The sequence below is a fragment of the Theropithecus gelada genome, chromosome 5, assembly GCF_003255815.1.
Source record: "Theropithecus gelada isolate Dixy chromosome 5, Tgel_1.0, whole genome shotgun sequence".
In the NCBI taxonomy this organism is placed as follows: domain Eukaryota; kingdom Metazoa; phylum Chordata; class Mammalia; order Primates; family Cercopithecidae; genus Theropithecus; species Theropithecus gelada.
In genome coordinates, this window is record NC_037672.1 from 65,650,351 (window position 1) to 65,663,908 (window position 13,558).

General features: G+C 37.5%; 1 protein-coding gene across 2 annotated transcripts in view; it reads left to right on the plus strand.

The window, feature by feature from the left end:
• CCDC158 (coiled-coil domain containing 158) overlaps positions 1 to 13,558 on the plus strand; it is a 116,574-nt gene that overhangs the window by 34,886 nt on the left and 68,130 nt on the right. For both annotated transcript variants that reach the window (XM_025385902.1, XM_025385901.1), the window contains 5 exons: positions 1,741 to 1,850; positions 1,991 to 2,318; positions 2,669 to 2,745; positions 3,673 to 3,783; positions 6,962 to 7,076. In XM_025385902.1, the coding sequence (XP_025241687.1) occupies positions 1,741 to 1,850; positions 1,991 to 2,318; positions 2,669 to 2,745; positions 3,673 to 3,783; positions 6,962 to 7,076 (741 nt within the window). The remainder of the gene's footprint in view (positions 1 to 1,740; positions 1,851 to 1,990; positions 2,319 to 2,668; positions 2,746 to 3,672; positions 3,784 to 6,961; positions 7,077 to 13,558) is intronic.

A 13,558-nucleotide genomic window follows, 5' to 3' on the forward strand; every position in this document is an offset into this window, starting at 1 on the left:
AAAGTCATTTACATCCTGTACCCTAAGGAGAGGATATTTCCTGTCACAGCTGAAGTGTGAATCAGGCTTATGTTCCCTGCCTCCAGACTCTATTTTCCTGCCTCACTATTTTTCACTTGACTTTTGTGTTCTTATGATGGTGCTTTTCTGTGTGCAGATAGTTTTTAAAATTTGGTGTTCCCATCGGGAGTGGCAGGTGTGAGGGAATGAATGGTGTAGGCTTCTATTCCGCCATCTTGCTCTGCCTCCAGCCTCTCCTGTCTTCTTTCTTGATCTACTTCTTCATTTAGTCAAAACATGTCTTTGTTAAATTCTTAATAAACTGTTAAATTCTTAAGAAAGAGATGCATTTTATGAATCTTTTCATGTCTGAGAATGACTCTATTTTACACTCACACTTGATTGATAATTGACCCGGTAAAGTTGAAAGTAATTTCTCTCAATCTTTTGAAGATATTGTGCTTTTGCATTCAGTATCGCTATTGAGATGTGTATCTGGTTCTTGTTCCTTTGTAGATGATTTTTTATTTTTTACTTACTTGAATTTCATCTTTAACATCTTTTCTTTGTCTCTGAAATGCCACCATAATGTACTTAGGTATGAATTTTTGTTTTTTCATTCACCGTGCTAGGGACTCAGTAGACCTATTGGTCTGTAGATGTGTGCCTTTCAGTTTGGAGGAATTCGGTTGCATTTTTTCTTTGGCAGTTTCCCTTCTTCTGTTTTTTCAGTTCTGTCTTTCCAAAGTTCCTGTTGGAAACATACTTTCACCTCAGTTAAATCTCTACATCTCTTACTTTTTGTTTCAAAAATTTGTCTACTTTTTCTACCTTTGGAGGACGTTTCTTGACTTGCAACATTTCTATTGAATTGAACTTTTTCATTTACAACCATATTTTTAATTTTCATGACCCTTTCTCCTCTCATCACTTCTGTGGCATAGCATCTTATTCTTGCTTTATGCTGATAATGTCTCTTGAATTTCTCTGTAAATACGAGTTTTTGAAGTGTTCTTCTATTCCTTGCATTATCTTTCTTTCCTCTGGTTCTTCTTTTTTTTCTGGGTGTTTGCTTGTTTATTTGATATTGATCTATTTATTACTTTGTGATTTTTCTTCAAGTGTTCAGCAGTTTTTGGTTTTCTGTTTATATTCAAGAATTAGGCAATAAAAAGGCTGGTGGCAAATTCTCTATTCATGGGCAGAACTTGATGGTTTTGCTGTGGGAGGATTAGGTATGGCATCAACTGTGTACAGGAGCATCTCCTACAGCATCTCCTGTGCTGGGAGATCCCTCAGTGCCTGATCTTAGAAATCTTTGTGTATTTCTCTGTAGTAGGACGCCTGGAGTTTTGGGTGGTGGTATCTGCTGCCAGGTATTTTAAGTGGGTAGGAGGTAGGGATTGACTTTTTTATGTGCAGAATTTCAACCAATTCTCGTGTTTTCGTGTAAAAAATGTATTCCTATCTCCATGTTGAGCTGGAAGTAAGATTTGTTTTAGAAGCAGAGTTTTGGTTGTAGAGAATGGATTAAACAGAGTCAAGCTTGATACAGGGAGACTAGTTAAGGTATTCTCGTAACCTACGTGAGAGGTTATTAATTAGGCTTTGAACTGCAGGAGTGAGGGAAGGAAGTAGACATAAAAATGAATTGAAAATATATATAGATTTTTGGAACTTACTAGCTATAAGGAAATGTGTTTCTCTAATGAAGATTAATTTGCATGGCTTTTTTTTCAGAGCAATGAATTGCATGAGAAACAAAAGTTTTATTTGAGGCAGTCAGTCATTGATTTGCAAACAAAACTTCAGGAGATGCAAATGGAGAGAGATGCTATGGCTGACATCAGGTTGGGATTTGTGAAATTATTTTAAAGTCACATATTTTCATTATGTGAAATTATTTTAAAGTTTTACTCTTTGTAGTAAAACTACTTGTTTGAATATGAGTTTTATCAATGTTATTTATTTTCTTTCATTTATTTCACAGACGAAGGGAGAGTCAGTCCCAGGAGGATTTAAGAAATCAGCTTCAAAATACAGTTCATGAACTTGAAGCTGCCAAATGCCTTAAGGAGGACATGCTGAAAGACAGCAACACACAGATAGAGCAACTACGAAAAATGATGCTTAGTCATGAGGGGGTGCTTCAAGAAATCCGGTCAATCCTGGTTGACTTTGAAGAAGCCTCAGGCAAAAAAATATATGAACATGACAGCATGTCTACTCTGCACTTCCGCAGCTTGGGCTCAGCTATTAGTAAAATCCTAAGAGAATTAGACACAGAGATTTCTTTTCTTAAAGGGAGGATATTTCCAGTAAGTGGTGAGAATGCTACTTAAATAATTTTATATTAAAATGCATTAAGAGAATAGCATTAGATGTGTAATTCTTAAAATTCTTAAAATAAGCCAAGTTCTCATTTTTCTGAAATAACAGAAGTTACTTCCACAATAATCTCTCATAATAGGAACTACCTTGGTTTACCTGTATAGCTTCATGAGAGTATAGACAAAGTAAAAGATCTAATAAAATATGGGAATAGAATGTATTTGATTTTAGTATTATTTCTATTTGCATTTAAAGCATTCCTTTAGTTGAAAATATCCAGATTTTCCAAGCCTTATATTTACCAGCAACTAAATCAGGGTCTCTTTCTAAAAACCAGGTAGAGGATCAACTTGAAGCACTGAAATCTGAATCACAGAACAAAATGGAACTACTTCTGCAACAACATCAAGATAGGTAGGTTTCTGACAGGTACGGAAAAGCCTAGTGAAACTAAACCACAGTTTTACAGTGTTTTAGCCACAATTCCAAAATCTAAACCGCTCTGAAACACATACTTTTTTTTATAGGTTTATAGGAAACTCATGTTACAATTTTGTTTTCCTGACCCTGGTTAAAATGGTAAGGAGGGTGTTATTCGAGACAATTACAATAGGAGTATTGCTATAGGAGAGAGAGAGATTAAGCTCAGCTTCCAGTACAAGGCCAAATAGAGATTTATAGCCACGGGGCATGGTGAGGGGGTCTGTGGATGGAAAATTACTGAGAAAAGGCATCAAGAGTAGGGGGATTCTTGCTAAACTCAGGCCAAGGGCTTAGATATCAAAGGCAGGGGATGAAGAACTTGACCAGATATTGAGGGTGGGAGGACTAAACTGACTCAGCAAGATTCTTGCTAGGTCTGGGCTAGGCAGGCCAAAGGTTGAGGCATAGTTGAAAAGAGGCCTCAGAAGAGCCTGACCAAAGTTTGGTGAAGGAAACAGTTTTTGTCACTCATTTGTTGGAAAAACCTGACCAGAGCTAATGTAAACCTTTCCATAGTCTATGATTTAGTGTGAATACTTGCAAATTGTTGCATTCATAATATGTTTGGTTAATGGGACACTTCCCTACATCTCACTTGGGGTGTCATACAATATATAGTACTTGCAATTTATTGCCATGGTAAACTAAAAAAAAATTCTGAATTCTAAAACTAGCTGACTCCCAAAAGATTTGGATAAAGGATTTTGGACCTGTTGTAGACACTTGTTATTAAAAGAGTAGCATGTACAAAAGCAAAGCAAAATACTAAATTTGAGAGTATTGAAAATCATTCATTTTTAAAATAATTCGTAGGAAAATCTTCTGTATCAAATAACAATCACCACATTCTTTTTATAGGATTGAGCAGTTAATAAGTGAACATGAAGTTGAAATAACAGGACTTACTGAGAAAGCTAGCAGTGCTCGAAGCCAAGCCAATAGTATCCAGAGTCAAATGGAAATCATTCAGTATGTGGTTTAAACTGTTAGTCATTCATCTTCATTTTAGAGATATTATTTTCATTAACTTTCTGTTCTATAATCTTTTAGAATTTGCTTGGTAAGATTTCATAAGAAAGTGAAGCTTTTTTTCTAACATTTAAATGAACAGGAAATATTGCTTAACATAGGTAACATCTGACCATATAAGAAGTATTTTTGCAAGTATTTGGAGCTCCTGGGATTGGCTGTTTTAAGTATTTGTATTAGTCCATTCTTAATACTGCTATAAAGAACTACCTGAGACTGGGTAATTTTATGAAGAAAAGAGATTTAATTTACGCAGAGTTCCACAGGCTTAACAGGAGTCATGAGTGGGAGGCCTCAGGAAACTTACAATTATGATGGAAAGCAAAGGGGAAGCAAGCACATCATACCATGGCAAAGCGAGAGAGAGAGTGGGGACGTGCCACACTTTTAAACCATCAGATCTCATGAGAACTCACTATCACGAGAAAATCATGGGGGAAATCTGCCACCATGATCCAGTTACTTCCCACCAGGCCCCTCCCCTGACATGTGGTGATTACAATTCAGATTTGTAATCTCCCAAATATCATGTCCTTCTCACGTTTTAAAATATAATTATTGGCCATGCGCGGTGGCTCATGCCTGTAATCCCAGCACTTTGGGAGGCTGAGGCGGGCAGATCATGAGGTCAGGAGATCGAAACCATCCTGGCTAACACAGTGAAACCCTGTCTCCACTAAAAATACAAAAAATTAGCTGGGCTTGGTGGTGAGCACCTGTAGTCCCAGCTACTCGGGAGGCTAAGGCAGGAGAATGGCATTAACCTGGGAGGCAGAGCTTGCAGTGAGCCGAGACTGCACTGCAACCTGGGTGACAGAGCAAGACTCTGTCTCAAAAAATAAATAAATAAAATATAATTATCCCTTCTCAACAATCCCCCAGTCTTAACTCATTTAAGCATTAACTCAAAAATCCACAACCCAAAGTCTCATCTGAGACAAGGTAAGTCCCTTCTGCCTATAAGCCTGTAAAATAAAAAGTTTGTTACTTCTGAGATACAATTGGGTTACAGGCATTGGGTAAATGCTCTTATTCCAAATGGGAGAAATAGGCCAAAATAAAGGGGCTGCAGGACCCATGCAAGTCCAAAATCCAGCTGGGCAGTCATTAAATCTTAAAGCTCTAAAATAATCTCCTTTGACTCCGTGTCTCACATACAGGGCACGCTGATGCAAGGTGGGGGCTCCCAAGGCCTTGGGCAGCTCTGCCTCTGTTGCTCTGCATTATATAGCCTCTGCGCTGCTTTCACAGGCTGGCGTTGAGTGTCTGTAGCTTTTCCATGTGCACAGTACAAGCTGCCTGTGGATCTACTATTCTGGGGTCTGGAGGATAGTGGCCCTCTTCTCACAGCTCCACTAGGCAGTGCCCCAGTGGGGATTCTGTGTGGGGCTTCCAACCCCACATTTCCCCTCCACATTACCCTAGTAGAGATTCCCCATGAGGACTCTACTCCTGCAGCAGACGTCTGCCTGAACATCCAGGCATTTCCATACATGCTATGAAATCTAGGCAGAGGTTCCCAAACTTCAACTCTTGCTTTCTCTGCACCTGCAGGCTCAACACCATGTGGAAGCTGCCTAGTCTTGGGGCTTGCACCCTCTGAAGCAACAGCCCGAGCTGTACCTTGGCTCCTTTTAGCCACAGCTGGAGCTGGAGCAGCTGGGACACAGGGTGCCATGTACTGAGGATGCACAGAGCAGTGGAGTGGGCCCTGGCTCACAAAATCATTTTTTCCTCCTAAGTCACCAGGCCTGTGATGGAAGGGGCTGCCTAAAGATCTCTGACATGCCCTGGAGACATTTTCCCCATTGTCTTGCACCTCTTCTTTACTTATGCAAATTTCTACAGCTTGAATTTGTCCCCAGAAAATGGATTTTTCTTTTCCGTCAGGCTGCAAATTTTCCAAACTTTTACACTGTGCTTCCCTTTTAAACATAAGTTCCAGTTTCAGACCTCTCTTTATGAATACATATGACTGTATGCTTTCAGAAACAGTCAGGTGACATCTTGAATGCTTTGCTGCTTAGAAATTTCTTCTGCCAGATACCCTGAATCATCTCTGTCATGATCAAAGTTCCACAGATCTTTAGGGCAGGGTCAAAATGCTACCAGTGTCTTTGCTAAAGCATAGTGAGAGTGATCTTTACTCTGGTTCCCAAGAAGTTCCTCATCTCCATCTGAGACCACCTCAGCCTGGACTCATTGTCCATATCACTATCAGCATTTTGGTCACAACCATTCAACAAGTCTCTAGGAAGTTCCAAACTTTCCCTCATCTTTCTGTCTTCTTCTCATCCCTCCAAACTGTTCCAACCTCTGCCTGTTACCTAGTTCCAAAGTTACTTTCATATTTTCAGGTGTCCTTGCCCCACTCTCCTGATACCAGTTTTCTGTATTAATCCATTCTTACACTACTATAAAGAACTACGCAAGACTGGGTAATTTATGAAGAAAAGAAGTTTAGTTGACTCACAGTTCCCCAAGTTTAACAGGAATCATGACTGGGAGACCTCAGGAAACTTACAATCATGGGGTAAGCAAGCACGTCTTACCATGACGGAGCAGAAAAGCAGGGAAGTGCCATATAAACCATCAGGTGTTGTGAGAACTCACTCACTAGCATGAGAACAGCATGGGGGAAGTCTGCCCCCACGATCCAATCACCTCCCACCAGGTCCCTCCCCTGATGTGTAGGGATTACAATTTGACAAGAGATTTGGGTGGGGACACAGAACCAAACCATATCTGTGTGTGTGTGTGTGTATGTATGTATATGTGTGTGTGTAATATATATGAATATAAGTAAAATGTGTGCATATGCATAGAAATAATTTTATTTGAGTTGTATGTTAATACTTTTTATATGGACATTTTCCATCATATACAAAAGTAGAGAGAAAATAGTGTAATGCACTCCCATACAGCTGTCACCCAGCTTCTGCGGTTTACAATATATTTGAGCTGAAGCTTTTGAGTCAATTTTGTAAAATAAAAGACTATTGGCTTAATAATGCCATATAAAATAACTAGTAGTAGTGTCAAAAAGCTAGAATACTCAGGTGTTACTCTTATTCTTAGTTTGCTATTTGCATTTATTCTCCTTCTAAACTCTTCTTAGAGAGCAAGCAAGAAATCAAAACTCTATGTATATGCGTCAGCTCAGCGATCTGGAATCTACTGTTTCTCAGCTACGTTCCGAATTAAGGGAGGCCAAAAGGATGTATGAAGACAAGGTGAGTTTAGGTTTTGCTGCTCTGCTTCTAGAGACTATAATAGCTAGAATCAATATTATGTTATTAATAGTTTATTTGAAAATAAGAAATCAAAGTAATTTCAAATTAAAAGCAGTTTATAAGCTGGAGTAAGAGCATGCTAAATTATATTTTAAACTATTTATAAACAATTTTTATTTAAATTATGTACTCTGATTCATTTTTAGCAAAACATTTTTTTGCATAGTTCAAGTAAGTTTCTAAAAAAATGCATTAAAAATAAGACCATCTTAATTATTTTTGCTTAGCTAACCTTTAGCAGATACTTCCATACCAGCCAGATCCCCCTGCTACTCAATATTTTTGGGGCCTACCTCCTCTCTTACTTCAACTCCTAACTCTTAATCATTGTGAAGCTAACAAACTGAATTAACTTTAAGAATAATTAAATGAATTAATTACATAAAAACTAATTAGGAAGATAAGTCTTCATCTCTCATCATGTAATTCACTTTAAAACCACATTAATTAATATTTGATATTCTGTTTTTTTCTTTCACTTTCCATAGCTAATGAGAAGCTATTCAGTATCATTGTCATCTATTTATCCAGAGCTTAGGATTTTGTTCATTTCAATCATTTGTATAACAGTAAGACCCTAAAAAACAAACAAGGAGCTGCCATTAAGAGGAGTGGTGTTCTTCATTCCTTGTAAGAAGGGTGATCACCCAAGGCTGCTTGCGTGGGACAGTCTCGGTTTACACCTGCTAGCCCAGTGTCCTGTTTTATGAATGCTACCTCTCATCTCCATAGTATCCCCATTTGGAAGATAAAGTCTATATTTAGTCATCCTACCTGTAAGAGACCCTTAGATAGCCATGCAGAAACAATTTACATACAGTTCTGTCACTTGTAGTCAGTTTCTCACACCTTAGCTATTTGGAGCAGTAGGTTAGAAGAAAGAGAGTATAAGGAAGCTGCCATACACCCTTTATAAAATGAAACCAATTCTATAGGGTAACAGTACATGGAGGAAAGCTCCATATGGGAAGAATTATATATTGCAGCACGAATTCTTCCAGACATTTGCCCTTCTCTGGGCAACCCCTCATTTTAATTATCACTCCAGCCAGCCACAGGAGGGGGCTGTTTCTCCTTGGTTCGAGTATGGAAATAAGATACCTCAACCTTTATCTAAGCTGAGGGTGGAATTTAGACATGACTTTACTAAATAAAGTCTAAGCCATACAGTAACACGAAACTGTATAATCTCAGTTATAGGTGTGGGTCCTTTACAGCAGTGTCTTCCAAATATTTTCCATTGCTACTCACAGTAAGAAATATAGTTCATCTTATGATCCAATACACACATGCAACTGAAGCAAGATTCATAAAACAATATTTACTCCTATTACATGTGATGCTGGCTATTTTCTCTTCTCTTCAGATGCTGATTTGAAGCTCACTAAATTGATTTCATAATTTATTGGTGGGTTGCAGTTTGAATAACACTGCCTCCTTTTGTAAACCTCCTTGCATAACCCTTAACCTAAATCCTTGTGGCAGTGTTATTTCAACCAGTGCCACCTCTGAGCAACCTTAAGGGACCTTAGACCGCTTAAAGGGTACACTCGACAAACAAAAGGTCAGAGAGGAGCATATGCTTTTCTCCACCTCTCTGAAGCCTGCTTTTTGTGTTCTAGTTTCTTTTCTCAGGACAAGCTTTTCCCCTGATGGTTGATAGCAGTCTGGGCAGACCAAGCCTATACCAAAAGGTCATGACCGCACCCTGCAGACAACAGCAGGAGGGGCTGATTTCAGTGCACCATGGGGTGGGAGGGTGCTTTTTCACTTGGGTCTAGTGGAGGTAGCCACTCTGGCAGAAGTGAGAGCTGACATTCTGACAGTGAGAGAGGAAATAAGAGAGCTATTGTGTTACAGTCCAATATAGTAATGCATATTCACGAATAATCACAAATCATTTTGGAAAAATTAAGTACCCATTGTCTATTGACAAACTTTATGAAAAGCCACCAAAGTACTAAATAAAGCTCAACTCACCTGTGGTTTCTTACATGATTGGTAACTGGTATAGCTTTCCATTATACTGTTGTTTGGAAAAATTATCCTTTCAGAAACCTGACCCATTGTTTGCTAATTTGCATTTGGCCCAATATATAGTATCATGCTGATTTGGACATAATTGGGAAATTTTTTCACAAATACTGAAATATCCATCTAAAATATATAAAAAGAATTTCTAAGTTTTTATAAGCATTTAAATCTCTGGCATTATAGAAGCACGAGATCCAGATGAATGACTGCAAGCTTTTTACATGAATGTTTTGGAGTCATATAGATACAAACATGATATTAGAATCATTCTGTGATTTTGCTCTAATGTAAATGGTGGCTCGGCAAGAATTTTTGACAGTCTTAAATAGTAAACAGCTAACGGAAATAAGGAGGGCATATCAGCTTCATTAGTTTTAGTAAATCACTGAGATTTATAATACACCACAGTGACCCTAAATAGAGTTGGCACCTAGTTGATGGTTAACTAGACTGTCTTAACAGTAACTCCCTTTGATTTGGTCAGGGAGCACTCAGAGATGACTGCCATGTAAATATAGCTAAGTACACTCTGGCCTAAGGTGACGTTAATTACATGGTGTAGCTGAGCAAGGAAAATCAAACAAGTGAATAACAAGGATTTCACTTGAGATCGTAAAAAATTGTTATAAACTGTTTTTGTTATAAAGAATTGAATATAAAATCTAAAAACAAATTATTCTGCTTAATTTTTATTTTCATGCGACTTGACATTGCTAAAGCTTATTAAAACCTTAAAATCTATTTTTCTCTGTTGCTTCAGTGCATATTTCGGTATGTACTATTCAAATAACAACAAGGAAAAATATCAAAGGAAATAATACATAAAAGCTGTGATTAAAATGAAATTCATGGCCAGGTGCAGTGGCTTACACCCATAATCCCAGCACTTTGGAAGGCTGAGATAGGAGGATCACTTGAGCCCAGGAGCTTGAGACAAACCTGGGCAACATAGTGGAACTCTGTCTTTACAAAAATAAAAACAAAAATAAAAAGTTAGCTGGGCATGGTAGCGTGAGCCTGTAGTCCTCACTACTAGAAAGGCTAAAATGGGAGGATAACTTGAGGCTGGGAGATTGAGGCTGCAGTGAGCCATGATCACACCACTAACTGTAGCCTAGGCAACAGAGTGCAACCCTGTCTCAGAAAAAAAAAAAAAAAAAAGGTGAGATTTGTGTGAAAGGAAACTAATAAAGGTGTGTTGATATTAAACATCAACATGTTTTATGAGGGGCAGTATTAGTATTTTCTCCCGAGGTCAGATTTCTTCATTTTAAAAAGTGTTTTTACTTTTAAAAATTGATGACATGGCGGTCTAAACAAAACTTTTCCAACTAGAATGCATAAATTAAGAGAAAACTTGTTTTGGAAGTTAATATTTCTCTTCAGATTAACACAATTATTTTATGCTGGTAAACATAGAAATTGTACTTCAAAAAAAAAAAATGTGAGATGTAGCTTTTGTAGCTTACAAAAGTGTTTTACTGTAATGCTGTTTTCTATTCTTCTCTTTCCATTTTAGGAGAACCTCCAGAATTCCCCTTTACGAATTTGGACCAGTAGAAGCTGTCACTATTGGCTCTGTAGATTTGGCTTTACTCTTAACTTTCGCTTTTTGACAACAAAAATACCTCATGATCTTGATTCAACGTTTATTTTTACTACTTTGAAAGCAGTTGGGGCTGAATTTTCTATTAAAAAAGTGATGATTTAGTAGCACTGGCTAGAGCTATATATACTGTGCAGGAAGATTCTGTGCAAACCTCTGCATAGTTCTGCCAATGCACCGCCATGCCGGCCTGTAGCATCCCTTATTACTCCATAGCTGTGTCTTTTTGAGCACAGAAAAACAGAAAACACCACCACCAACAGACAAACCAAACCTCATGTGATTTGATATGATTGGCAATATCTCTAAAATCAATGTGAGATTAGAATGAAATCCCAATACTCATTTGTCCAGTAATCCAAACCAAAAAGTGCATTCATAGATGGTGAAAGGGAAAACCAGTGCTACTATGTAAAAATAAAAGAAAAAGAAAAAAAATCTTTAATACATCTCAGATGTCAATATTTATTCTGGATATTTTTAAAGGCTTTTCTTTATAGTGTTTTTTACAGCTGTTTATATCAACTCAGCTGCTACTTCAATGGTTTTCCCTTTCACTCTCTATTTATCTTTTTAATTGATTAATATAAATATTTTTACTCTAAAAAGTGAAAGGTAAAAGCAGAGCTATAGCAGCTGAGTCAGTACTGACAACCACAAAACAAATGTTCCTGCAGGGGGCTGGAGGAACTTCTTATACTTAATAAACAGATGGAAAGATAAGACTTGGCACTTTTCTTTTTCTTTGTTTTTTTAATTTGGTCTCATGTCAAGTTTGATGTTATGAAATGATTATCCAAAAGTTTTTTTTTTAAGTGAAAGCAGACAAAAGAGAAAATCTTAATTTAAGCTTTTAAAGCATATATACAAATTATTTTCTTTGCTCAAGGATAGAAATGGTTTATGCCAGGCTAGGAGTAGAAAACATTTATTTTAATCATATGATTAATTCAAATTGGAAATGTTCTTGTTGAATTTATAGCTCAAAAGACAGGTGGAAAATAAATTATTTCAGCTTTATTAATACTGTTCTCGTGGAAAAAAAAGTGTTAGAATTGAAAGGAACATGAGAGATCATCTAGAATACTCTTTCCAATTATAGATTTAAAAAATGGAAACACAGAGAAGTTATGTAACAGAAACTAGACAAGAACCTAAGGTGTTTGGCTCTCTGGCTGATCATGTTGCCTGTCGGATCATGTTCATGTACCCATTCCTTGCCAGGCAAAATGATAACTGTGTAACAGTAACGTTTGTGGTTCTTCCCCTTACTGTATTTACTAAGTGTGTACTGATTTAGTCTTTCCTGATAATAATAAAAGTGAAGAGATTTTATCAACTGATATTGTTCCTTCATTTTTCTTAGGAAGTTACCTGTGTTACAGAGCTTGAATTTTTATGGGGCTTTTTCATTTATTTTCCTATATATGCCCCAAAAGGAGCACAAGAAGTCCTTTTTTGTTTTTTCTAAGAGAGAGTGTCTCACTCCGTTGCCAAGGCTGGAGTGCAGTGGCACGATCATGACGCACTACAGCTTCAAACTCCCAGGCTCAAGCGAGCCTGCCACCTCAGCCTCCTGACTAGCCAAAACTACAGGCATGCACCACCATGCCATGCTAATTTTATTTTTATGTTTGTAGAGATGGGGTCTCACTATGCAGCCCAGGCTGGTCTCAAACTCCTGGTCTCAAGTGATCCTCCCACCTCGGCCTCCTGGAAAGTACTTTATTGGATTATTAAAGTCTAGGAATACATTTTAGACAGTAATCTAATATTTTATGTGTACCTAATTCTTGTGAACTACTTTTTATACTTAGCATGCAGCCAGATACAAAGTCAGTTTAGGAATATAGCCAATATAAATATTAAAGTCTATATTCTGATTTCTGTAGGTAAATGGGAAACTGATAGTCCTGTATTAGTACTTTCTTAAGTCATATATGTATATGTAGATATATATATATAACTTCTATTATTTGATTATTGTTAAAGAGAGACACGTGTATATGTTTGTGTAGATAATATAATCCAATATGTGTTGAATAAGTGAAGATCTTTAAAAATAAATAATGGTAAAACTAGAAAGTTGTCAAGAAAAAGTTAGTCTTAGTCAAATGTTCTCTAGTTAAGAAAGTTTTATCATAGTACATCATCCAAACCAGGTTTTATTATTGACAGTAGATTGGAAACCTACTACATAGACACCTTAAAGGTAAGAAGAAATATGTAGCATTTATGCAGATGTGAAAGATTTCCTATTACTAGAAAGTAGATGATAAAATAGTAATGGTAGATACCTAGTTAAAGATAAGGTATCACCATATAACTAAGTATCAACATGTTCTCATTGTTTTAATATCTTATTATCTAAGTTATGATATTGTGTGGGTCAGCTAAAATATAAACCCTTAGTCTCCACAGTCTGAGATCCTAGCCTGTTAGTATACACTGAACCTAGACATTAAGAACTATAGAGGCCGGGCATGGTGGCTCACGCCTGTAATCCCAGCACTTTGGGAGGCCGAGGCGGGTGGATCATCTGAGGTCAGGAGTTCGAGACCAGCCCGGCCAACATGGCAAAACCCCATCTCTACTAAAAATACAAAAATTAGCTGAGCGTGGTGGTGGGGACCTGTAATCCCAGCTACTTGGGAGGCTGAGGCAGGAGAATCATTTGAACCCAGGAGGTGGAGGTTGCAGTGAGCCGAGATCGTGCCATTGCACTTCAGCCTGGGTGACAGGGCAAGACTCCATCTCAAAAAAAAAAAAAAAAAAAAAAAAA